General features: G+C 28.9%; 1 protein-coding gene and 3 pseudogenes across 1 annotated transcript; 1 reads left to right on the forward strand and 3 right to left on the reverse strand.

Moving 5' to 3' along the window:
• Window positions 1-8,895: 8,895 nt before the first annotated feature.
• On the reverse strand, window positions 8,896-9,348 carry LOC111306650 (MDIS1-interacting receptor like kinase 2 pseudogene; annotated as a pseudogene).
• Window positions 9,349-17,787: 8,439 nt separating this feature from the next.
• LOC111306647 (DNA-directed RNA polymerase V subunit 7 pseudogene) lies at window positions 17,788-19,351 on the forward strand (annotated as a pseudogene).
• A 1,604-nt stretch (window positions 19,352-20,955) lies between these two features.
• LOC111306648 (MDIS1-interacting receptor like kinase 2 pseudogene) lies at window positions 20,956-22,268 on the reverse strand (annotated as a pseudogene).
• LOC111306646 (uncharacterized) lies at window positions 22,159-24,663 on the reverse strand. Its single transcript, XM_089748695.1, has 3 exons — window positions 23,647-24,663; window positions 23,344-23,587; window positions 22,159-23,224 (listed from the first exon to the last, which is right to left on the reverse strand). The coding sequence occupies exons 1-3, from the start codon at window positions 24,639-24,641 to the stop codon at window positions 22,295-22,297; spliced, it is 2,169 nt and encodes a 722-aa protein (XP_089604821.1). The 5' UTR covers window positions 24,642-24,663; the 3' UTR covers window positions 22,159-22,294.
• Between the last annotated feature and the right edge of the window lie 2,049 nt (window positions 24,664-26,712).

The raw sequence follows: 26,712 nt of genomic DNA on the forward strand, positions 1-26,712 counted from the left end.
TATTTTATTTTTAGTTTTGTTTTACTTTTCTTTTTTTATTTTTTTTTATTTTTCTATTTTTCTTTAAATAAAAAAAATCAAAAGTTCCAAAAAAAAAATAGTTTTAGGGAAAAGTTGAAAGTATCAATTTTCCTTAGAAATAAATTTCCAAAAAATACTTTTGGGGAAAAGTTGAAAGTATCAATTTTCCTCAGAAGTAAATTTCAAAAAAAAATATTTTTAGGGAAAAGTTGAAAGTATCAATTTTCCTTAGAAATAAATTTCCAAAAAAAATATTTTTAGGGAAAAGTTGAAAGTATCAATTTTCCTTAAGAATAAATTTGAAAAAAAAATATTTTTAGGGAAAAGTTGAAAGTATCAATTTTCCTTGAAAATCAAAATTTCAAAAAAAATATTTTTGGGGAAAAGTTGAAAGTATCAATTTTCCTTATAAATAAATTTTCAAAAAAAGGTTTTTTGAAGAAAAGTTGAAAGTATCAATTTTCCTTGAAAATCGAAATTTCCAAAAAAATATTTTTGGGGAAAAGTTGAAAGTATCAATTTTCCCTACAAAAAAAAAATCATTCTTTCCTTCCTTTCTATCTTAATTTTGATTTTGTTTTTTTTTTTCTGTTAAATAATCCGACGACGGAGCCTCTGTAAGTGAAATAGTAGTTTTTCTTGCATACTCTTGAGGTGAGGAAATTTTCTGCTAAAAGTATTAGAGTCAATTGAGAATAATTTCCAATAATTAATTACTTGGTAAAATTTTAAGGCTTTTGGATAACACAAATTTAAGCTGGTACCATCTTTTGATGGGCGTTGTGAGGGTGCTATAACCTTCCTCACACGTAACCGAACTCCCGAACCCTGTTCTGGTTAGTAGACCTGAACCTATTCTTTTAGGGACCATTAAGCTTAGGTGTTCCCTAAAAGGATAGATTCCTTAGGTGGCCAATCGCACCTAGATAAAAAAGATTGGTGGCGACTCCCTAAAAGTCAATGTCTAGCGATAGATCCCCGGATCTAGACGTTACGACAAATATAATTATAATTTTATTTATTTATAAGTTTATTATATAATAAAATTTTCACTATATTAAATTAAAATATTATTTCCTAATTTATTAATTAAAAAGTAAAAAAAAAAAAAAAGGAGAGCAAAAATGTTTAAAGTGTCAAAAGTATGGTGTGGTGAAGCCATGTAAACATAATCATTCCAGTGTCTTCACTATCCAAACAACAAAGCATGTTACAATCGCAACAAAAAAGTACTTAAAATGCATTGAGTAGTAGCATCAATTCATTCTAAATGAAGGTTTAGATAAAATTTTGTAAATGAAATTTGTGAAGTTTTTTATTGAAAATATTAAATTTAAATTTAAATTGAAAATCTAAGCTGATAAATTAAAAAAATCTTGGTACATCAATCAAATTAAACATTTAAAAGAAAATCATAAAAGCTTAAAATAAAAGAAATTTTTTAGAAAGCATCCGATTTAAAAATAATTGACCTTAAATAGAGAGTTTTTCATAGTAAAATAAATTCTTGTGTTATGTGGTATTAATAAAAATAATAATAGCAACTAAATATAAAAATATACAATATGAATTTTATGACTTATAATTTTATAATAATATTGGTTTGAAATTTATAAATTATAACAATAATAGATTTATAATTTTTTATGACATATAAAATTATTGTCGATCTCAACAAATGCAAAATGATACATAAAATTGCTGCTAATAGAAAACCAAAACAAAGTGCAACCTTACCATTACAATTTATTGAGTGCTGAGCTAGTAAAATTTTAAGTAACTAATCCTAACGCTATTCAATGTAAATCCAATATAAATTTTCTTTGACTTCTATGATCTGATCTGATTTTGAATGGAAAACTTCTTTTCATCAAAGATAAAAAAAATCAATGTTGATTTAATCAATGGATTAAAATTTTAAGGGGAGAAAGTGAAAACATTACAAATATGTTATTTTTTAATGTGTGTTTGATAAGAAAACTTGAAAACTAACTTTTTTTTCGTTTATTATTTGATAAATTTAATATGTAAGCTAAATAGAGATAACATGAAGTGAAAAAGTTAAAAGCTGAATTTATTTCAAATAAAATTTGAAGCGTTGATTCTTATAATATTTTATTTAGTATCTTTGAATCAAGTTATTTGATAATTAAAACGAAATTATAACTTTAAAATCCATTTTGAATTTCAAATTATAAATAAATGGATTGACAATTTTTAATCAAACTATTAATTTTAACACTGAAATAAATGTTATGGTTGAAATTTACACCACTTGCAACATAGTTGTCTTACCTTAGTTAACTGTCTTTCTCCTTTACAACATATAAAAAAAAGTAAGGAAGAAAAAAAAAAGGAAAAAGTAGAAACATTGAAACATTTCAATCGGCGCCAATGTCAATTGCAGGAAGTTTTTGGAAGTTTTTATTCATCCAAAAAAGAAGTAGATCAAGTCTACTGCAGAAAACAACATCAATTACTTTAAACATTACAATAGTTTAACCAAAACTACTTAACCACAATACATTTGAAATTTGCCAAAATTTTGAAATACCTTCTTCTTTTTAGCAAAATAAATGAATTCATTTTTTGACTTTTGAAAAGTCTGCTTGAAATACATTACACCCTTCAAATACTTCATCCAACCATAGCCTAGAAGAAGAAATTTAGTAAGGGCTTGATTCCAGTTTCAGCAAAAAATAGAGGGTGATATTGCTTTCATAAAATCATGCAGAGAAATATTAGTGTTTTCACATTTTAGATTCTTTTAATTCTTTGACCCATAACTTTATGCTTAACACTTATTGGTTTAGAAATAAAAAAGTAGCCAACATTTCAAAAAATAAAAAAGAAAGAAAAAGTAGATAGAATGATGCAGCATTTTCAAAAGAAGAGGTGATAAAAGACAAATCAATTGCGTTAAGAAATGCAAACTTTCCAACTTTCAGAAAATTTGCATCATAATTATTATTTTTTTTTATAAAGCCGTTTGATTCAAAAGAAAGAAGATTATTAATCTTATTTTTATTTTTGATTATATGACTATTACATTCAGTTATAAAATATTTTTGAGTATCAAGAATGTAAGATTATTAGTAATATAAAAATTGGGCTTCAATATCAAATAAATTACATACTAAATTGATACCCAAAAATATTTTAACCACGAACCCTTTTTTACACCTAAATATGTTCATAGTTAAATTTCTTTTTTTTTCCTTTTTTAAGAAAATAAATTCAAATTTTATTTTAGAGAAGAAATAATACATCAATCAACTTAATAAAATATTTTGATAATTTTTATTTTTCTTGCTTTGCATACCCTTTTAAATGCACTTTGATAACCAAATATACAATATGCATGAATCCAAATAAATTTGTTTTGCCAAAATACATGACCACCACTAATTTTCCTTCTATAAAGAAAGAAAAATAAAATTTTAAGAAGGATTAGTGCAAATAAAACTTAAAACTGAATTAAGTTCACTGCCATACATAACAGATCCACGAATTATAATTGATGATGCAAATTAATATATATGTACAATATTATGCATAAAAGGATATAAATAAAAATTAATTCGTGTAATAAAGGTGTACATCTACGCTCATAGTAATTTAGTTTACTTAACTTTTTATTTCTATTGAGTGTATGTTTTAACTTCATTTGAATTTTTTAATGAAATACAATAATTAATGATAACTTTTGTTTATATTTTTAAATTTTTTTAATTTTTAAAATTAAAATATATTAAACAAATTTTGATTATTTAAATTTTTTTTATTTTTAAAATAATTATTTGTTATTATTTAATTAATTTTATTCTTATTTTTCAATAATTTGATAAATTTAATTCATACATAAAATTAGAAGTTAAATAAATAAAAATGTGCCAGATAGATAAAAATATAATTTATATATAATAGTTTAGCATAAAAAATATAGTTTAATATTACAAAGATTATGATTTTCAAAAAATTATAGTCTAATACATAAAAGGACTACGATTTTTTAAAAAAATCATAGTTTATATAGATAAAATTGTAGTTTAATATACCTATAAACTTTGATTTTTGAAAAAAATCATTGTCTATTATAAAAAAACTATAATTTTTTAAAAATCGTAATCTAATGGTTAAAAATAGTAATTTAAAAAAAGTTTTTTCAAGTTCCCTGGCTGCCCCACCCTAATCAACTGTGTTTCTTTTTTTCCATCATAATAAAGAAATGAAAAGGAACAAAGATTAGAAACATCCCAATTGACGCCAACGCCAATTGGAGGAAGATTTCAGAAGTCTTTCAGGAAGTCTTTCACACATGATTTACGTGGTATAGCAATAACTTTGGATCTATTTGGTTGGATATTAAAATTAGTTTTAGTAAAATTAAAAATAGTGGTAGATATAAAATAGATTATCATAATAAAAAAATTAAAATCAGTTGTAAAATGTTTTTGAATACAAAAATTACGATGATAATGAAATGAATTATAATAAAAAAATGATTATTAAAGATATTAAATTAAAATAATATGTAATAAAAAATTTACATTATTTAATATTTATCAAATTAATAAATTATTATTAAATTATTTTTGTCAAATAATGATTTTATTAATAAATAATTAAAAGTTATTTATTAATTTCTTATATAATAATAAATTTTATTTTTTATTCAATTTACAAAATTATTTTACAATTTTTAAGTAAAAAAAGAAATAAAAAAAATTAAGTGATTAACTTGAAAGAGAAAAATAAATAAATAAAGGGGCAAATGAGTAGTAGAACCCAAAACTCCATTGAACGGTGAAAATCACATCACACTACAAAATTATTTGGATTGCATTTGACAAGTATGTCATTTCGACCTATTAAAAAAAATGTGAGTAAACAATAATAATCAAGAAATTAAAAAACACCGTCATACTTTCCCCACATGCTAAAAGCAAAAAAAGAGTAAAAAAACCCACTCATCACTATTATCTTTCTATCTCAAAAAAAGAAAAAGAAGAGTTTAAACTTTTTCTCTCATAAACCCCATTTTCCTGCTACGAGATCTTGACTTGATGACAAAAAAGAGATATGGTGGATTTGATCCAACTTTCAATTCAATTACACATTTGAAATTTGCCAAAAATTTGAAATCCCTTCTTCTTTTTAGCAAAATAAATGAATTTATTTTTAGACTTTTGAAAAGCGTGCTTGAAATTCATTACACCCTTCAAATACATCATCCAACAACCATAGCCTAGAAGAAGAAATTTAATAAGGGCTTGATCCCACTTTCAACAAGAAATATTAGTGTTTTCACATTTTAGGTTCTTTTAATTCTTTTAGTCATAACTTTATACTTAACACTCATTGGTTTAGAAATAAAAAAGGAGCCAACATTTCAATCAAATAACAAAGAAAGATAAAGTAGACAGAATGACGCAGATCTTCCTGCATTTAAAAAAAAAAAGGTGATAAAAGACAAATCAATTGCTTTAAGAAATGCAAACTTTCCAACTTTCAAACTTTCCAACTTTCAGAAAATTTGCATCATAATCATATTTTTTTATAAAGGCATTTGAGTCAAAAGAAAGACGATTATTAATCATATTTTTAATTATTTAATTATTACATTTGGTTATACAATATTTTCGAGTATCAAGAATGTAAGATTATTAGTAATATCAAATATCAAATAAATTACATACTAAATCGATATTCAAAATATTTTAACCACAAACCTCTTTTGACACTTATCTATGTTCATAGTTAAATTTCTTTGTTTTTCCTTTTTTAAGAAAATAGATTTAAATTTTATTTTAGAGAAAAAATAATACATCAATCAACGAATAAAATATTTCAATAATTTTTATTTTTCTTGCTTTGCATACCCTTTCAAATGCATTTTGATAAGCAAATATACAACATGTATGAATCCAAATAAATTTGTTTTGTCAAAACACATAAGCCCCGTTAATTTTCCTTCCATAAAAAAAAAAAAAAATTTTAAGAAGGATTAGTGCAAATAAAACTTGGAACTGAATTAAGCTCACTGCCATGCATAATGGATCTAGGAAATATACTTAGTGATGCAAATTAATATATATATATATATATACAATATTATGCATAAAAAAGATATAAATAAAAATTAATTCATGTAATAAAGATGGACATCTACGCTCATAGTAATTTAGTTTACTTAAGTTTTTATTTCTATTGAGCGCATGTTCTATCTTCATTTGAATTTTTTTAATGAAATATAATAATTAATGATAACTTTTGTCTATATTTTTTAAAATTTCTTAAGTTTTAAAATTAAAATATATTAAACAAATTTTTATTTTTAAAATTATTATTTTATTTTTAAAATTATTATTTTATTTTTAAAATAATTATATTTTATTATTTTTATTATTTAATTAATTTTAGTCTTATTTTTAAATAATTTGATAAATTTAATTCACATATAAAATTAGAAATTAAATAAATAAAATTGTGCCAGATAGATAAAAATATAGTTTATATATAATAGTTTAGTATGAAAAATATAGTTTAATATTAAAAAGATTACAATTTTCAAAAAATTATAATCTAATATATAAAAGGACTTCCATTTTTTAAAAAATCATACTCTGTGTAGATAAATTTGAAGTTTAATATACCTAAAAACTTTGATTTTTGAAAAAAATCATAGTCTAATATAAAAAGACCATAACTTTTTAAAAAGACAGTAATGTAATAGTAAAAAACCGTAATTATTAAATTTTTTTTCAAGCACCCTAGCTGCCCCCAATCAACTGTGTTTCTTTTTTTTCCACCACAGTAAAGAAATGAAAAGAAAAAAAAAAGATTAGAACATCTCAATTGACGCCAACGTCAATTGGAGGAAGACTTCATAAGTCTTTTAGGAAGTCTTTTAAAACTAGAATAAGAGTAATATCACACCCTACCTGCCCCAGCCTAGTTAGCTGCCTTTCTACGTAATAAAGAAAAAAAAACGTAAGAAAGGAAAAGACAAGAAAAAGGTAGAAACATCTAAAATTGACGCCAATGTCAATTGGAGGAAGACTTGAGATGTCTTTCAAGAAGTGTTTCACGTCATTCATGATTTACTTGGGTTTGCAATGATTTGATCACAACCTTGCGGTCTTGAGTTGACTCGCGCGTGTAACAGATTTACTAATTTATTATTGCCATGAAACACGTTAGTTTGTTAGTCTTTGTGGAAATTAACTGGAGAGGGGTTGAATAAATACCTGACCATCCGGGCTAGTCAATGTAATTTATACTTAAATAATTAATAAAATATATATTCCTTTGAACTATCCAAATCATGGCTTCTTTCTTAATATCATTGCAAGTTTTGTTGTCTTTCATGCTTGTATAGGTTCGGTCATCTTATGTTTATCTAGATGAAATTATAAAATATTATTTTTTATTTAATTAAACTTTATTTTACATAAAAAGTCAAGGAAATTTCAACATTTCACAAGCTCAAACTAAAATTTTAATATTTTAAATATAGTAGGTTCATTGTTAGTGTTAATTAACACAATTCCTTTATTTAGGATTATTACACAATTTTAATATATAATTTCAAGAAAACAAAACTTTTGAACACGAACATTTAGCTAATAATCACTGACCTACCTCCAATTCAAAAAAACAAAAAAAAAATAAAAAACATAAACAAAAAATGTTTGATACAAATGGAAAGAAGCTTTTAACCAAAAGTTTCCAAACAACAATGTTACTATCCAACGATACTGTGAAACTAAAACTCAAAAAAAAATTCCCTAATCTCTCTTTTTATGTTAATTTCTGATTAAATTCTCCCTCTACTATATTCAAGTGATTTGCTTTTGTTTAACCCATTGACCTTGCATATGTAAGAAGTAATTTATTTTTAAAAATTTAACTAATTTTAATTTTATTTATTAATGAAATGTCACCATTAGTGAATCAAATATTTAACCACATAGATATTAGACTGCTTAAACATTTGAATACAAAGGAGAGAAAGAAGGAGATTGAGAAAGCAAATTATACTCATACCAAGAATTATTATCCAAATTGTTAGCACCTAATTAGCCACAAACTCCATGACCAACAGTTCTCCCAATTTGTTGATAGTGAAAAGATTGGGAAATGGAAACTATTGACTGATAATGGCTCGAGCAACCTATTGCATGGTTGGCCAAAGTTGGGGATTGTCGTTCAAGTATGCAAATGCTACCTTTGTAGTAAATACTACATCCTCTACAACTTGGTTTTCTAGTGGTGAGAGATGCTGGTTTATCGCATCTTTAATAAATTTTGTAGGTCATTAGGTACCAAAGCCGATGTCGATGCCAAACGCCAATGATGATAAACATGATACAAGATCACCATGATGTCTTCCCATAAGAACTTCCATTATTAGAATTCCAAAACTATATACATCGCATTTCTCATCTACCTTCATTGTACAAGCGAACTTTGCTTAAAGAAACATATCTAATCAATGTGCTCTATTAAGCAACAAATATATCTAACCAATACAGTATTATATAAAAAAATTGAGAAGATTATAAAATGTATGTTGAAAAGAAATTGCGAATGTTTAGAAGATTAGTTGAAAATTGAAATTCAAAGGTTCAAATAAAATTTTACAATCAGTTCATCAGTTTGATATGTTGAATATTGAAAAATTAAGTGTTAAACTTTAAAAATTAATTACTCATTTGATACTTGAATTATAGTCAAATTGATACTTAAATTTTGAAAAGTTACAATCATGATACCACGTGAACTTTGTTTTAACGCATCAATTTGCACACAAAAGTAACACTTTTAATTCAATGATTATATGTTTAAAGCATCTTTAAAAAAAAAAAGAGATCAATAAATACCTGGAACTATATATCCGAAAGTGCCAGCAAGTGAGGCCCAATTGAAAGTATCAGGCTTTAAAAGACTGGCTGTGCCAAAATCTGAGACATGAGCCTCATAGTCCAAATCCAAAAGAACATTGTTGCTGGAAATGTCTCGATGAATAATAGGTGATGAATGGTCATGATGCACATAGGACAAGGCATGGGCCACTCCTTTTACAACATTTAACCTCTTCTCCCAATCCAACTCCATTGCCTCGTCCTTTTTCCTTAACACCATTTTCAAACTTCCCGTTTCTACAAACTCATAAACCAAAAATGAGTTCTTTGGATGTGAACAAAAGCCATACAGCTTCACAATGTTACGTTGCCTTATTTCTGATAAACCATGAATCTCTCTTTCAAAGGCTTTCAAGTTGTTGGAAATCATGTTATTTTCAGATTGGTGAAGTATCTTCATTGCAACCACCTCACCAATGGGTAGCACAGTTTTATAAACAGCTCCATAGCCTCCTGAATGAAATTGTTGGAGCTGAAATCTTCAGTGGCTTCAATAATGTTCTCATAGAGTATTCTTCCATTATATCCCCACAATGTGAAAAAATCTCCAAGTTGTGCCTCCATTGACTCAGATTTTCTAGTTCGGTTCTTTTGGCAGAGAATAAAGAAACTTCCGGCCATGATAAATAGTAAAAGAAGAAGACCAAAGAGTGAAAGCACAATGAAAATGATGAACTTGGTGCTTTTTCTATGACCAACGTTGTTGCTAGCAGCAGCGACGACACAATGCATTAGTCCAGTGGCATTACCACATAGGCCGTTATTGTTTCTTAAGGTATCAAACGAAGCCTCATGAAATGCCTTAATGTTGGGTATAGGACCTACTAATTGATTGCAAGAGATATTCACAACAGTCAAGCTTTGCAAATCATTAAAAGAATTTGGGATGGAACCATTGCGCATATTGTGAGAAAGGTCCAACATTTCCAAGGAAAGTAATTTTGCAACCTGTTGTGGTATCTCCCCAATAAGTAAATTCTGACTTAAATCTAGATTTTCAAGACCATATATGTAGCTTATTGAAATTGGAATGCCTTCTCCAAGTTTATTCTTCTTCAAATTCAGGTTCAATAACTTAGAGCATTTTCCAAGTCGATTAGGAATTGACCACTTAAATTGTTTGATGCCAAGTTAAGATGTCGTAGGTTTGAAAGAACACCACTCTCTGATGAAATTTTGCCTGAAAGTTGGTTACCACTTAGCAAAAGATTGAACATCAATGTCAATGCTTCCAATTCCTTGGGAATCTCACCCATGAGATGATTTGAAGAGACGTCGACTTCTTGTAATTGAGTTGCATGTTTGAGCTCAGGTGGTATCTTTCTAGAAATGTTATTATTGGAGATTCATAGGCTTGTTAGACTATGGCACTGCCCGAAGAAAGTTCACCATAAAATTTGTTGTTGCTTAATGCAATATAATTCAAATTAGGATATATACCAAAAGCTTCTGATATATTTCCTGTCAACTGCTTTCCTTTAAGCCTAACTCTGTAAAAGCTTTTGCAGTTTCTTAAACTTGATGGGTTCAGACCCGTCAAATTGTTGTTGATAGCCCCAAGATATATGAGTTGTCCACCGAGGCATACATTCTCGTGTAATGGACCACCGAGATGGTTGTCCGATACTTGGAGTGATTCCAAATGAGTAAGATTGCTGAACGAAGGAATTGGCCCTGATAAAAGATATACAGAAGACTTAACCCCACAAGCTTCGTCATGTTTCCAATTGAAGCAGGGATTGAACCAGAAAACATATTTTGATCAAGGTAGAGAGTAGATAAGCTGGTCAAGTTTCCTATGGAAGCAGGGATTGAACCAGAGAAATTGTTATCAAAGAAAATAAGTTCTGTAAGAGATACAAGCATCCCTATCTCTTGAGGTATTGACCCGGAAAGCTTATTTTCAAAAAGGTAAAGAGTAGACAATTTGGTTAAGTTTCCTATGGAAGCAGGGATGACACCAGTGAGGTTATTACTTAACAACTGCATTGTGATAAGAGATCCAAGCTATCCTATTTCATTAGGGATAGAACCAGAGAGGTTATTACCATACAGATAAAGCCATACCAAGTTCCTTAGGTTTCCTAGAGATGTTGGGACAGGACCAGTTGGTTGGTTTATTGAAAGATCAAGCATATTGAGTGACTTCATCATCCCAACTTCTCTAGGTATGGCACCATTGAGACTATCGTCAACTAGGACAAGTTGGGACAAATTATGCAAGCTTCCAATAGAAATAGGTATTGGACTGGTGAGATTGTTTGCATCAAAGAGAAGTAGAGAAAGTAAACTCAACCTTCCGATTTTAGGTGGAATACTTACAGAGAAATTATTCTGTGACAAGCCAAGACCAGTGAGCTTGGAAAGGCTGCAAACCTCTCCAGGAATAGAACCACGTAGATGGTTATAAGAGAAAAATATGCAGGAAATTGAACTCAACCTCCCTATTTCTTGTAGAATGGAACCATTGATCTCATTATTTGATAAGGAAATCAACTCAAGACTTTTCAATAAGCCAATTTCGGATAGAATATTCCCAGAAAAAGAATTTTATGACAAGTGAAGTAGGTCAAATCAATATATAAAACAATAATTCTTACATATATGTAAAATTTTTTTTCATTTAATTTGATTCAAGCCAATCTTTTATCTAGTATGGAAATCCAATTCTTTTGCCCATTCATTTTTAATGTGTTCATGGTACCAATTAAATTTTAAGTCGGACTATAAGCAAGAATCATCAACATTATGGTACAATAAAAAAGACTTAAATGAGTTAAATAAAATTTTGTAAGTGAAACTTTAAAATCATACACATTTCAATATCAACTTTTAAAATTTAATATTATTTTATTTTTATTAGGATAAAAAATTAAAATTTTCATCGAATTTGGATAAGATTGACATCTTTAGTGTAATGAGAATAATTTAGAGTCTATTTAAATGGGTAATAAGATTGATTCAAGTAAAATTAAAAATAACGGTGAAATTAGATACTATATTTATTATATTAAAATCAATTGTGAATATAAGTATTTCGATGCAAATGAATCATTGAAGTGAGTTGAATTATAGTTAGAAAAGAAATAACCATTAAGGATATTAGATTAAAATTTATATATAATAAAAAATTTAAATTATTTAACATTTATAAAATTAATAAATAATTGAAAATTCATTAAATTATTTTTATATCAAATAATAACTTTATTGATGAATAATTAAAAACTAATAAAAATAATAATATATCAAATGATATTTTTCTTTATTTTTAATTAATGACATAGTTATCTATTTTTAGTTAAAATACTAACATAATATAATATAACACTAAATTTTATGTTTAGTTTATAATATAATATTTAGTTAATCTTTTATATAACATTAAAATTTATAAAATAATAATTTTTAATTAAAAATATAATAATAATTTTATTTATTTATAAGTTTATTATATAATAAAAATTTTCATTATATTAAATTAAAAAATTATTTCATAATTTATTAATTAAATTAAAAAAGAAAAGCAAAAATATCAATCACCACCATACCCTTTCCGCCTTTCCCATCAATTGAGTTTAAGTCTTACATTGATGCCATGTAAACACAACCAGATCGGGCCTTTTTGATCCAAACGACAAAGTACAGTAACACCAATTCATTTTAAATGAGGTTTTAGATGAAATTTTGTAGGTAAAATTTGGGAATTTTTTATTAAAAATATTAAATAAAAATTTATAAAAAAAATTAAATTGATGAATTAAAAAAATTATGTTACATAAATTAAATTAAATTCAGCATCTAAAATAAAAGCATAAAAAAAAATTATGAGGCATCCGATTTAACAATAATTGATCTTAAACAAAGAGTTTTTTCATAATAAAATAAATTATTATATTGTTTGATATCAATAAAAACAACAATAGCAACTAGATACAAAAATTTATAGTATGAATTGTATGACGTATAATTTTATAACAATATTGGCTAGAATTTTATAAATTATAACAATAATATGATTTATTATTGATTTTATGACATATAACATTATTATCAAATTCAATAAATGCAAAAGGATACGTAACTAGTTGTTGCTAACGAAAAGCCAAAACAAAGTGCAACCTACCTTTATAGATCTATTGAGTGTTGAGCTAACAAAATTCCAGGTAACTAATCCTAATGTTATTCACAATAAATTCAATATAAGTTATCTTTGACGTTTATATGATCTTTTCTGATTTTAAATGAAAAATCTTTCATCATAGATTTTTTAGTACCAAAAAAAAATTGATGTTAGATTTAATTAATGGATAAAAATTTAAGGAGAAAAAGTGAAGAAATTAAAAATATGTAAATATGTTATTTTTTAAATATGTTTTTGATAAGAAATTTTGAACAATGGATAAAAATATATATGTTTTATTTATTATTTGATAAATATATGTTGGGAATATTGACTCAAATCCCATAAGAGATTTGTTTAAGATTTGTTAGAGATTTGTTTGGGATTTGTCAGATATTGCTTTATGGACAAGAAGACTTGTAAAAGAAGAATTCTAAGAGAAAGAGGATTCTTAATAGGTAAGTTTGACTTGCAAGAGAAGAATTCTAAAAGGAAAGGGATTCTTAATAGGCAAGTTTGACTTACATGAGAAGAATTCTAAGAGGAGAGGGATTCTTAATGGGCAAGTTTGTATGGTTATAAATAGGTGAAGTCTCTACAAGGTTAGGTATGAGAAAAAGATGTAAGAGAGTTGTAGGATTTTGTGAGATAGACACCCCATAGGAGTATTGGGACTCTACGTCTTATGGGTGTGTATGTTTGTTTGTGAGTGGACTAGAGAAGACTAAGAGGGTCCACATAGGTATGATGTATGAGAGCATATGGGTATCTGTTTGGTTATGTTGAAAGGGTGCACAAAGGTTTGGGTTTGTGTTTGTTTGGGTAGAGAATACTTCATAGGACTAGAGGAAATTGAGAGTGTCTTATGAGTATTGATTGTTGAGTGGGGTTGATGATATGATGTATGTTTGTAATTCTCTACAACTAGTGGATCTTGTTTCTCATCCGTGGATGTAGGTCAATTGGACCGAACCATGTTACATTGTTGTCTCTTGTGTGTTTGATTTATTGTTTGATTTCGCTTCGCTGGTGTGATTGGATTGGAGGCTTTTAGCCCAACAAATGGTATCAGAGCAGTGGTGATCCCCAACAAATGGTATCATAGCTGTGATGTTTCCCAACAAGTGGTATCAGAGCTGAAGGTTCGAAACATGAGAAGAGTTGAAGATTCAAGATGTGAAAAGAGCAGAAGATTTGAGATGTGAAATAGCTGAAAGTTTGAGATGTGGGAAGAGCTAAAGATTTCAGATGTGGGAAGAGCTTGGTTTAAGACATGGGAAAAAGTAAGCTTAGAGGAGCTCGATTCAAGAGAAGAGTTCGAGTTCAAGTTTTGAGGATTGAAGATCAGTTTGTATGAAGCGTGAAAACACAAGAGAAGAGAAGATGATTGTGAGACTTTTATTGCAGGTGGAGCTAAGCATGTCTAGCATGAAGACAGATGATTGATGGAATTTGAGTCAAGGTGGAGATTGTTGGGAATATTGACTCAAATCCCGTAAGAGATTTGTTTAAGATTTGTTAGAGATTTGTTTGGGATTTGTCAGATATTGCTTTATGGACAAGAAGACTTGTAAAAGAAGAATTCTAAGAGAAAGAGGATTCTTAATAGGTAAGTTTGACTTGCAAGAGAAGAATTCTAAAAGGAAAGGGATTCTTAATAGGCAAGTTTGACTTACATGAGAAGAATTCTAAGAGGAGAGGGATTCTTAATGGGCAAGTTTGTATGGTTATAAATAGGTGAAGTCTCTACAAGGTTAGGTATGAGAAAAAGATGTAAGAGAGTTGTAGGATTTTGTGGGATAGACACCCCATAGGAGTATTGGGACTCTACGTCTTATGGGTGTGTATGTTTGTTTGTGAGTGGACTAGAGAAGACTAAGAGGGTCCACATAGGTATGATGTATGAAAGCATATGGGTATGTGTTTGGTTATGTTGAAAGGGTGTACAAAGGTTTAGGTTTGTGTTTGTTTGGGTAGAGAATACTTCATAGGACTAGAGGAGATTGAGAGTGTCTTATGAGTATTGATTGTTGAGTGAGGTTAATTATTTGATGTATGTTTGTAATTCTCTACAATTAGTGGATCTTGTTTCTCATCCGTGGATGTAAGTCAATTGGACCGAACCACGTTAAATTATTGTCTCTTATGTGTTTGATTTATTGTTTGATTTCGCTTCCGCTGGTGCGATTGGATTGGAGGCTTTTAGCCCAACAATATATTCTTTATTTTGTAAGCTAAATTGAGATATAATGAAGTAAAAAACTTAGAATTGAATTTATTTTATATAAGATTCTTATATGGAGTTTTGATTCTTATAATATTTTATTTAATATCTTTGAATCAAGTTATTTGATAATTAAATTGAAATTATAACTTTAAAATCCATATTGATTTTTAAAATATAAATAAATTGATTGAAAATTTTTAATCAAATTATTAATTTTTACACTAACTAATTATTAGTTCCACCAGCAAATATTTTTCCATGTTTATGCTACAGGAAGATATGATATTAATTTTTTTTCGGCCATAATCGTTTGCAGACTCGAGAATTGGTTGAGGACTTGAGATCTTCAAGTGGCAAACTAGGTGCTGATAACCAGACTTTACTGAGAATATTATGCCACAGGACAGATTCAGAGGCATCCCAATTTGTCAAGAAGCAGTATAAGATGCACAGGTCTTCTGCGTAGGCTGATACTTGCATCTTGAAGTCGACTCAAAATCGGCAAGTTATGCCATTTTTAAATTAGTTTGTTCTCTTCTTTGTATGTGTAAATGATTCACATTTGACACGTCTGTTGGAGATGGAAACCATACCCCGAATGCTCCACGGCCAAGTAGAAGTGTTTTGAGCCAAGCCTATTTGCTACATGAACTGCCATTGATTGGTTATCAGTAGTCCTTAAATTGGAAAGCGAATTTCTTTGTCCTAACTTTTGGTTTATCTCATTAGAATTTATTGTAAAAATTTTTCCAAAAGTAATTAATATAGTTTACTTAATGAATTAGTAAACACATCCTATCCAAAAAAAATGTACCAAATATGCATTCCTACTACATATTCCATGTTAATATGGTAACTTTTGTTTTATTTCCATTTTTTTAACTTTTGATTTTTATTAAAATCTCAAAGTTTTTGGTTTAATGCTTATTGTGTCTCTCTTATGATGGAAGAAGGCGTGAACCAGGTTTACAAACCCACACTCTTTCCCTTTCTTCCCTCATGCTTGTACCCAAAAAAAAAAAAATAATAATAATAATAATAAAGGGCTTTGAATTTTAATTAGCAAGTGCCAAATATTAAAAACAAAACTTGAAAAAGCAGATGGGAAGGGTAACGACCATACATGGATTCCAATGGTTCATGGGGCAATGATGGCTCCACCAAATGTGATTCATATATTTTCACTAATTAGCAAGTTGAACTTATCCATAAAAGAAGAATACTGTCCATTTATTTAAGTCTTTTTGTATTCTATCTTAAGAAAAAATACCAGCGTTACACGGTGTCATTTATGATTATTAAAAGATGTAATTTTTTTCAGTTGGTATTAAAGAATATTTTTAATGTTTTTGTGATATTAATTTTTTTTCTTATATTTGGAGTATATATTCACATAAGATAATCTGTTGGACGCAAGAAGAAAAATAAAGAGGCATAGCAGTATGACTATTAGTATTGTAGGATGTAATTCCAATTGAATTGAGTTGATGGATTGTCAAGTTTGATTTAAAAATTTGAGGTTCAAAATTTGATTTGAATTAGATCGAATTTTATTTTTCATGCTCTAATATAGTTCATAATTTAATTTTTCCATTCAAGTTTGGCTCAATAAACTCAATTAAGTTAGGTAAAATTATAAATATGTTAAACACTAATTTTGTTATTTACTTGTATATACATTAAATATATTAAAAATAAAAGTCTTATTAGACTCTCGAATTTGTCGACTCCAGTATTAAACTACTCAAACTAAGTTTGACTCACTATTTAAGTAACTCGAGTTTGAGTTTAATTCGACAATAAATAAATCAAATCGAATAATTCACAAGTAACTTGATTTGTTTTGACTCTTATAACATTGTTTTTGAATCATAATTTGAAAGACTTATACACATGTTTGTGAGAAAGAAAAAGAGTAAGAATGACATACCAAATCAAAATCAATTTTTGTTGGACTCAGTTTTAACTCAGTTTATATTCTTTAAAATTTGCTATATAACACAGTTTATATTCAATTTATTTTTGAAATTTGCTTTGTCTTGTTTAAATCACAACACAATAATAATGGTAAAAGAAATTTCGTTTTTTTTCCTTTTTTGGGACATTATGAAAATACAAATCATTTTTAATTATCTTATTCACGTGTACAAATTTTTTTTTAATTGGGCAATTAAATCATTAAAATAAAATTTATTTAAAAAATTCTAAATATTCAAAACATATATTTTTCTTATCAAACATAAAGAAAAAAAAAATAATTGAAAGAGTATTTTTCTTTAAAAAAAAAAAAGAAGGTAAAACATTAGCCTCAAAGCCAAATGCCAAAACGTTTTTTAATTGAAAATAAGTTCGAAAAGTAGTGAAGTAACCTATATCAGGAAAAATGTTTTGGATTGTTGATCTGAACCTTTTTAAGTTACAACCGTTGATTTGCTCATAAAAAAGCCATTTTTCCTTTTATTCTAAATTTGACATTTTGTCAATGATTCTGATGCTTTACTTTGTATTTTTCATGGTTTTGTTTGGTTTAAAATATCGTACCGATTTTTAAATTTACAAAGATTTGATTCGTAATGGGTTTTGCTTGTATGGGCCTTTATGGCATGTTTGGTCATTATTTTTAGAAGGGAAATTTGATTATTAAGGATGGGTTTTCTTCATTGTTTTTGAACATTTGCTTTGATCAAATTTCCACAAAATTAAGGTTGTCTTGACATGGAATTTTGGTTTTGTTTTCGGTTCTGTCTTGTCTGAATTTTTTTGGTCAAAGAAATTTTTTTGGTTATAAACTTTTGTCACATGATTGGTGAGTGAAACTTTTGTCTAGTAATTTTGGTCGGTTTAAACTAGTATTCATTTGTAGTTTAAAAGATACGATTTTCAATAGAATTTTGTCTGACCGGCTTGTATTGAATAAGATCATAGAAAAGTCTTTGGCTGTTCTTGAAGGAAATGACATAGTTTTCCTCTGGTACTCTGTTTTTATTATTGTTTTATTTTGATTCTGTGTTTGCTGCTATCCATTTCGTGGAATTGAGCATTACTGATCATGTGAAATGGGCCTTGTAGGGTTATTTTCATCACAATCTGGTAAATTTTGAATTAGTTAAAAACTCATCTCTTTCAATCTTTTCTGTTTGGATTGCTGAAATTTGGTTTTAACGTACTTGACATTGGGATAGGTCTCAATCGATTTTTGAGTTCTTCAAGATTGATCTACTGTTTCTTCTTACTCTAAGGACATTGGTTTCATTGCGAATTACCTCTTTTTCTTTTTTTTTTTTACATTTCCATGTTGATTGCAGTTGCAGAATGTTTCTGAAGGTGCAGTTGCCAATAGTTCCTGCTGACAGCTTGGATGCCAAAGGCTTGATGCTCCAAAAGGCTATAGTGGTCCGCCTTTTGGACGAATTTGCTCGGAAGAAGGCCACCAAGGATCTTGGATATTTCCTGACTGTAACAATTCGGGAGAGCATTGGGGAGGGCAGAGTTAGAGATAACACTGGGGATGTGCTTTTCCCTGTTGACTTCAGTGAAATCACCTTCAAGATGTTCAGAGGAGAGATTTTGGAAGGAGTTGTACACAAGGCACTAAAACATTGAGTTTTCTTGAAGTGTGGACCAATCCAAAACATATATCTTCATGAATGACAAGCACTCGAAGATTGAGAAGGATGTTGTCATCCGATTTATTGTGATCGGAACAAAGTGGATGGAAGCAGAGAGGGAATTTCAAGCATTGGTAAGTTTGGAAGGTGACTACTTAGGACCAGTTTCCTGAATATAACTTTTGTTTCATCTTTGTATGATTCGGAGATATAATTGTTACTGCTTTCTTAGGAAGTAGTTGACAGTAAGAGTGTTGGATGTTGAACTATTCTAGTTGTTGTAAATTCTATTGGACAAAGATGTTGAATTCTAGAGCTTACTTATGATGTTAGCTTTGTATAACTTGGTCCAGTTAAATCGGTTTTCGGTTTTTTAAGTTTTTCAAAACTGAATTGAAGTGACCAACTGAACAATTGCTCACCCCTAGTCAAGTCTAGCTTTCCATTTCAGAAGGGTTTTTGTTTCAATGGATGGAGCAGTAGCTAAAGAAGTAGTTTGAAAGGATACCTAAGGCAAAGACTAGTGTAGATTGAAGCAATGCAAGGATGAGAAAGAAGAAAAGTTGGGACATAGAAAAGATGATACCATTATTAAATTGATCGAAAAAGCTTTGTTGCACGAAATTACCTTTGGCTTGCACACACAGCTATATATGTAAGCTGTGAATATAAAGTAGTGAAGGTAAATATATTTATTTATTTAGAATCAAAATCAAATTGGTTTCACATTTCTACATTTGTTATAGAGAAGAATTAATGGAAGTAATTGCTAAAACCAAGAACTCCTCCAAACAAATGGTACATTGTTTCTTGGAACTCAAATCCTCAAGTCTTATCCTTTTCTTCATGAGTAAAAGACTATCTTATCGTATCACCAAATTTTATTTTTTTCAAAATTTGAATAGGAGACTAACTAGCAAGCTTGAAATTCAGTGTCATCAATGACTCATCAATCACATGGATTTTTCATATAAGCCTCCATCCTTCTATTATATCTAAGTCCTTAAAAAATTTATTTTTGTCTAATCCAGTCTGAGATAATTTTGTTTCATTAAGCTCTTTTTCTTAGATGAAAATTGCAAAAATTAATATTATTTCTTGCCAAATCAAAATATATGTCGTATTTCTTTTTATGATACCAACATCTACATAGCATATCTTGAAAATAAAAAAACTCTTTAGATGTTAACGTGACCTATTATATGAATCATTCATTACATATTATCTAAATGACAGTTCAACTTAAATTTTTATATTTTGGAATCCATAAATTGATTTAACAACGACAATTGTTACCATTGATATGGTAAAAATAATGAATGTGGTTTTTATGTAAAATAAAACTTAATTAAATAAGAATAATGTTTTATGCTTTCAATTGGATAAAAAATAGATAAAAGTTTGAGAAAAGTACAACATTTTTAGCATTTTAGTGAAAAAAAAATACAAGTTATATGTATATTCTTCAAAATCGCCACTCAAATCCGTTTTAAGTGTACTCAATGCAATTATAATTAAATTTTGAATGATTTAAAAGGCAATGAATGATGAAAGGTTAGAAAGATGAAATTCAGAGAAATAATATGTATGAGTATATATAAAAATAAATGGCAAGTAAATAATAAAATCAAAAGGTTATTGTGCGAAGTTGTGTTTATTGTAATTTGGTGTGCTCACCAATTGTATTCTTTGTTTGTTCAAACAAATAAAAAAATGATATTAGAATTGCTGCGGCATTCCAAAGTGAAAGTACTGTAGCAAATCGATACCATAGTAGAATATTACAAATGATACTGAAAGTCAAAATTTTAAGTATGGCCGTTAGTTACATTTTAAAATAGAAAATCTTGAACATACAAATTGAGTGCTTAAACACAGTTATTCTATATCACTGGATTAAACACAGCTGTTCTATATTATAGTTGATTTACTACAAAAGCTTTATTACTAGAGTGCTTGAACATTTCAATACAAAGAAGAGAAAAAGAAATAGATTGAAAGCAAATATTCATGCTTAGAATTATTATTTAAATTGTTAGCACCTTAATATTAGCCACTACAGACTTCATGATCCCACAATTCTCCCAATTTTATGATTGAGAAAGGATTGGGCAATGGAAGCGATTGACGGGTAAGGGCTTGAGCAACTTGTCGCATGGTTGGCCGAAGTTGGGAACTGACATTCAAGCATGCTAATGCTAGCTTTGTAGTTGAGACAACATCATTTGCAACCTGCCTTATTGGTGGTGAGAGGCGTTGGTCTATCACATCTTTAAATAAAATCAGTTGCTTGTCATTTGGTATCGATGTCGATGCTGATGCCAGTGTCGACGACGATGGCAAGCATGAAATCAAATCACTAGGATATCTCCCCATAAGTATTTCCATTGTTAGCACCCTAAAACTGTAAACATCACATCTCTCATTTACTTTCATTGTATAAGCCAACTCTGCTTAAAGAAACATTTCTAATCAATGTGCTCTATTAAACAATAAATATAGCTAATCAAATACACTATTATGTAAGAATATTGAGAAGATTATAAAATAACATTGAAAAGAAATTGCAAATGTTTAAAAAATTACATGAAAATTGAAATTTAAAGGTTTAAATAAGATTTTATATTTAGTTCATCAGTTTGATATATTGAATATTGAAAAATTAAGTATTAAACTTCAAAGATTAATTACATTTGATACTTGAATTAGAGTAAAATTCTTTGAAACTTAAATTTGAAAACTTACAATCTTATGTGTTAAACTTCAAAGATTAATTGCACATTTGATACATGAATTAGAGCAAAATTTTTTGGTACTTAAATTTGAAAAGTTGCAATCTTAATACTACTTGAACTTTGTTTTAACGCATCAATTTGCACACAAGACTAACACTTTTAATTGAATGATGACATATTTAAAGCATCTTAAAAATAGAAATATAAACAAATACCTGGAGCTATGTACCCGAGAGTGCCAGCAAGTGTGGTCCAATTGGAAGAGTCGGGCTTTAAAACTCTTGCTGTGCCAAAATCTGAAACATGAGCCTCATAGTCCAAATCCAGAAGAACATTGTTGCTGGAAATGTCTCGATGAATTATAGGTGGTGAATGGTCATGATGCATATAAGACAAGGCATTGGCCACTCCTTTTACAACATTTAACCTCTTCTCCCAATCCAACTCCATTGCCTCGTCCTTGTTGCTTAACACCATTCTCAAACTTCCCCTTTCTACGAACTCATAAACCAAAAATGAGTTCTTTGGATGTGAACGAAAGCCATACAGCTTCACAATGTTACGATGCCTTATTTCCGATAAAGCATGAATCTCGCTTTCAAAGGCTTTCAAGGTGTTGGAAATCATGCTATCTTCAGATTGGTGAAGTTTCTTCACAGCAACCACCTCACCAATGGGTAACACAGCTTTATAAACAGCTCCATAGCCTCCGGAACCAATGCAATTGGTGAAGCTGAAATCTTCAGTGGCTTCAATAATGTTCTCATAGAGTATTCTTCCATTATATCCCCACAATGTGAAAAAATCTCCAAGTTGTGCCTCGATTGACTCGGATTTTCTGGTTTGGTTCTTTTGGCAAAGAATAAGAAAACTTCCAGCCATGACAAAGAGCAAAAGAAGAAGACCAAAGAGTGGAAGTACAATGAAAATGATGACTGGCTGCTTTTTCTATGACCGTTGCTAGTAGCAGCGACAGCACAAGGCATTAGTCCAGTGGCATTACCACATAGTCCCTTATTGCTTCTTAAGGCATCAAATGAAGCCTCATGAAATGCCCTAATGTTAGGAACAGGGCCTTCTAATTGATTGTAAGATATATTCACAACAGTCAAGCTTTTCAAATCATTAAAAGAATTTGGGATGGAACCATTCAGCATATTGTGCGAAAGGTCCAATATTTCCAAGGAATGTAATTTTGCAAGCTCCTGTGGTATCTTCCCAATAAGTAAATTCTGACTTAAATCTAGATTTTGAAGGCCATTTATGTAGCTTACTGAAAATGGAATGCTTTCTTCAAGTTTATTCTTGCTCAAATTCAGGTCCAATAACTTTGAGCACTCTCCAAGTTGATTAGGAATCGGTCCACTCAAATTGTGTGATGCCAAGTTAAGATATTGTAGATTTGAAAGAACTCCAATCTCTGGTGGAATTTTGCCTGAAAGTTGGTTACCACTTAGCAAAAGTTTGTACATCAACGTCAACGCTCTCAATTCCTTGGGAATCTCACCAATGAGATGATTTGAAGAGACATCGAGTTCGTGTAATTGAGTTGCATGCTTCAGCTCGGTGGTATCTTTCCAGAAATTTTATTATTGGAGATTCTTAGGCTTGTTAGATTATGGCATTGCCCCCAGTTTGGCGAAAGTTCACCATAAAATTTGTTGTTGCTTAATGCAATATAATTCAAATTAGGATATATAACAAAAGCTTCTGATATATTTCCTGTCAACTGGTTTCCTTCAAGCCTAACTCTGTACAAGCTTTTGCAGTTTCCTAAACATGATGGGATCGGACCCCTGAAATTGTTGTTGATAGCCCCAAGATATACGAGTTGTCCACCGAGGCATACATTCTCAGGTAATGGACCACTAAGATGGTTGTCTGATAATTGTAATGATTCTAAATGAGTAACATTGCTAAGTGTTGGAGGAAGGATGCCAGACAAACTGTTCTCAAATAAAACAAGTTCTGTAAGAGATACAAGCATCCCTATCTCTTGAGGTATGACCCGGAAAGCTTATTTTCAGGAAGGTAAAGACTAGACAATTTGGTTAAGTTTCCTATGGGAGCGGGGATTGAACCAGAGAAATTGTTATCCGATAAAATAAGTTCTGTAAGAGATACAAGCATCCCTATCTCTTGAGGTATTGACCCGCAAAGCTTATTTTTAAAGAGTTTAAGACTTAACAAATTGGTTAAGTTTCCTATGGAATTAGGGATGACACCAGTGAGATTATTACTTAACAGTTGCATTGTGGTAAGAGATCCAAGCTGTCCTAGTTCATTGGGAATAGAACCAGAGAGGTTATTACCATACAGATAAAGCCATACCAAGTTACTTAGGTTTCCCAGAGATGCTGGGATAGGACCAGTTAAGTGGTTCACTGAAAGATCAAGCATAACAAGTGACCTCATCATTCCAACTTCTTTAGGTATAGAACCACTGAGCCTATTGTAAAAGAGGTCAAGTTGGGACAAATTGTGCAAGCTTCCAATAGAAATAGGTATTGGACCAGTGAGATCGTTTTCATGGAGATAGAGAATAGAAAGTGAACTTAACAACCTTCCTATGTTAGATGGAATATTTCCGGAGAAATCATTCATGGACAAGTCAAGTTCGGTGAGCTTGGAAAGGTTTCCAATGTGTGAGGGAATGGGCCCATACAGTGAGTTGTTAGGAAGGTGAAGACCCATGAGGTTGGGGAAGGACAAGAAGTTGAGACTATGAAGTGTACCTTTGAACCCATAATCTGGAAGGCTTAGATTGGTGATGCTTCCAGCCTTGTTGCAAGTGATTCCGACCCAATTGCAATGCTTGTCTCCAACCCACAAAGAAGAGAGCAAAGTTTGGGTGTTGTTGGCAAGGCTAGCTTTCCATTTTAGAAGAGTTTCTGTTTCATTTGCAGCAAAGGAGGATGAAGAAGCAAGAACAGAGAGAGGCCAATGCAGGATGACTATAAGGAAGAAAAGGGCTTTGAATGGTATTATGAAAGATGCCATAATTTGGATGGTTCAAAAAGGAGTGTTTGTTAGTTGTTGTAAATTACATTGGCATGGTCAGGTATTTATGCAAAAAACTAGAGTATTTCAGTCACTATGAAACATCCACATCATGTGGAAACACGCAACTTCAAGACCGGAACTTTTACGTTTATATTATTATCCCTGGAAACGAATTTATTTTTTGACTTTTGAAAAGCTTGCTTGAAATACATAACACCCTTCAAGTACTTCATCCAACCATAGCCTAGAAGAAGAAATTTAGTAAGGGCTTGATCCCAGTTTCAGAAAGAAACAGAGGCTTATATCGCTTTCGCAAAATCATGCTGAGAAATATTAGTGTTTTCACATTTTGGGTTCTTTTAATTTTTTAGCCATAACTTTATGCTTAACATTCATTGGTTCAATAATAAAAAAGTAGCCAACATTTCAAAAAGAAAGAAAAAGCAGACAAAATGACGCAGATCTTTCTACTTTTTCAAAAGAAAAGAAAAGGTGCTAAAAAACGAATCAATTGCTTTAAGAAATGCAAACTTTCCAACTTTGAGTAAATTTGCATCATCATCATATTTTTTATAAAGGCGTTTGATTGGAAAGAAAGAAAATTATTAATAGTATTTTTATTTTTGATTATTTGGTTATTACATTTGATTATTTGATTAAAGAAAGAAGATTATTATCTCATATTATAGAATATAAGACTTAATATGTTGTTATTTTTATTATTACATTTAGTTATACAATATTTTTGAATAGTGAAAATGTAAGATAATCAGTAATACCAAAATAGAGCTTCAATATCAAACAAATTACATGCTAAAATGACACCAAAAATATTCAAATCATTTAATCTCTTTTAACACCTAATTACGCTTATAGTTAAATTTCTTTGTTTTTCTTTTTTAAAAAAAATAAATTCAGATTTTATTTCAGAAAAGGAATAAAGCATCAATCAACTTAATAAAATATTTCGACAATTTTTATTTTTCTTACTTTGCATGCCCTTTTAAATGCACTTTATAACCAAATATGCAGTATGCATGAATCCGAATAAATTTGTTTTGCCAAAATACATGACCACCGCTAATTTGCCTTCCATAAAGAAAGAAAAATAAAATTTTAACGAGGATTAGTGCTTGAAACTGAAATAAACTCACTGTCATGGATAACGGATCCAGGAATTATAATTGGTGAGGCAAATTAATATATATGTATAATATTATGCATAAAAAAAGATGTAGAGAATTAAAAATTAATTCAAGTGTAATAAAAATGGACATCTAGTTACACTTATGGTAATTTATTTTACTTAAGTGTTTATTTCTATTAAGTATATGTTTTTACTTCATTTGAATTTTTTAATAAAATATAATAATTAATGATAACATATTCATATATTTATAAATTTCTTTTAATTATTTAAAATTAAAATATATTAGAAAAAAATGAAAAGAAAAAAAAAAGATTAGAAACATCTTACTTGGAGGAAGACTTCATAAGTCTTTCACGTTATTCATGATTTACGTGGTCTTACAATCACTTTGGATATATTTGGTTGGATGTTAAAATTAGTTTTAATGAAATTAAAATCAGTGATAGATATAAAATAAATTATTATAATAAAAAATTAAAATTAGTGGTAGAATGTATTTGAATACAAAACCAATGATGATAATGAAATGAAATATAATGAAAAAAAAATCATTAAAGACGTTGGACTAAAACTATATGTAATAAAAAATTTAAATTATTTACTATTTATAAAATTAATAAATTATTAATAAATTATTTTATGTCAAATAATGATTTCATTAATAAATAATTAAAATTTATTTATTAATTTATTGTATAATAAATTTTATTTTTATATTAAATTTCCAAAATTATTTTCTAATTTTAAGTAAAGAAAAAAGAAATAGAAAAAAAAAAGTGATTAACTTGAAAGGGAAAAAAAAAAAAAAACAAATAAAGGGACGATTGTGGACTAGAACTCAAACTCCATTGAACGGTGGAAATCACGTCACACTAAAAAATTATTTGGACTGCAAAGTTACGGGTGACAATTTTTTAT

This window comes from Durio zibethinus, chromosome 19, assembly GCF_047325235.1.
Source record: "Durio zibethinus cultivar Kanyao isolate XHJ-2024 chromosome 19, ASM4732523v1, whole genome shotgun sequence".
NCBI lineage: Eukaryota > Viridiplantae > Streptophyta > Magnoliopsida > Malvales > Malvaceae > Durio > Durio zibethinus.

Excerpts from the sequence above, each read along its gene's own strand:
- LOC111306646 (XM_089748695.1), bottom strand. The coding sequence starts at position 24,641 with ATGGCATCTTTCATAATACCATTCAAAGCCCTTTTCTTCCTTATAGTC. Across the intron at positions 23,588-23,646 it reads GAAAATAAGCTTTCCGGGTC|TTTGTCTGGCATCCTTCCTC; the intron begins ATACCTCAAGAG and ends ATTTGAGAACAG. Across the intron at positions 23,225-23,343 it reads GAAATATATCAGAAGCTTTT|TTCTGGAAAGATACCACCGA; the intron begins GTTATATATCCT and ends CAATAATAAAAT.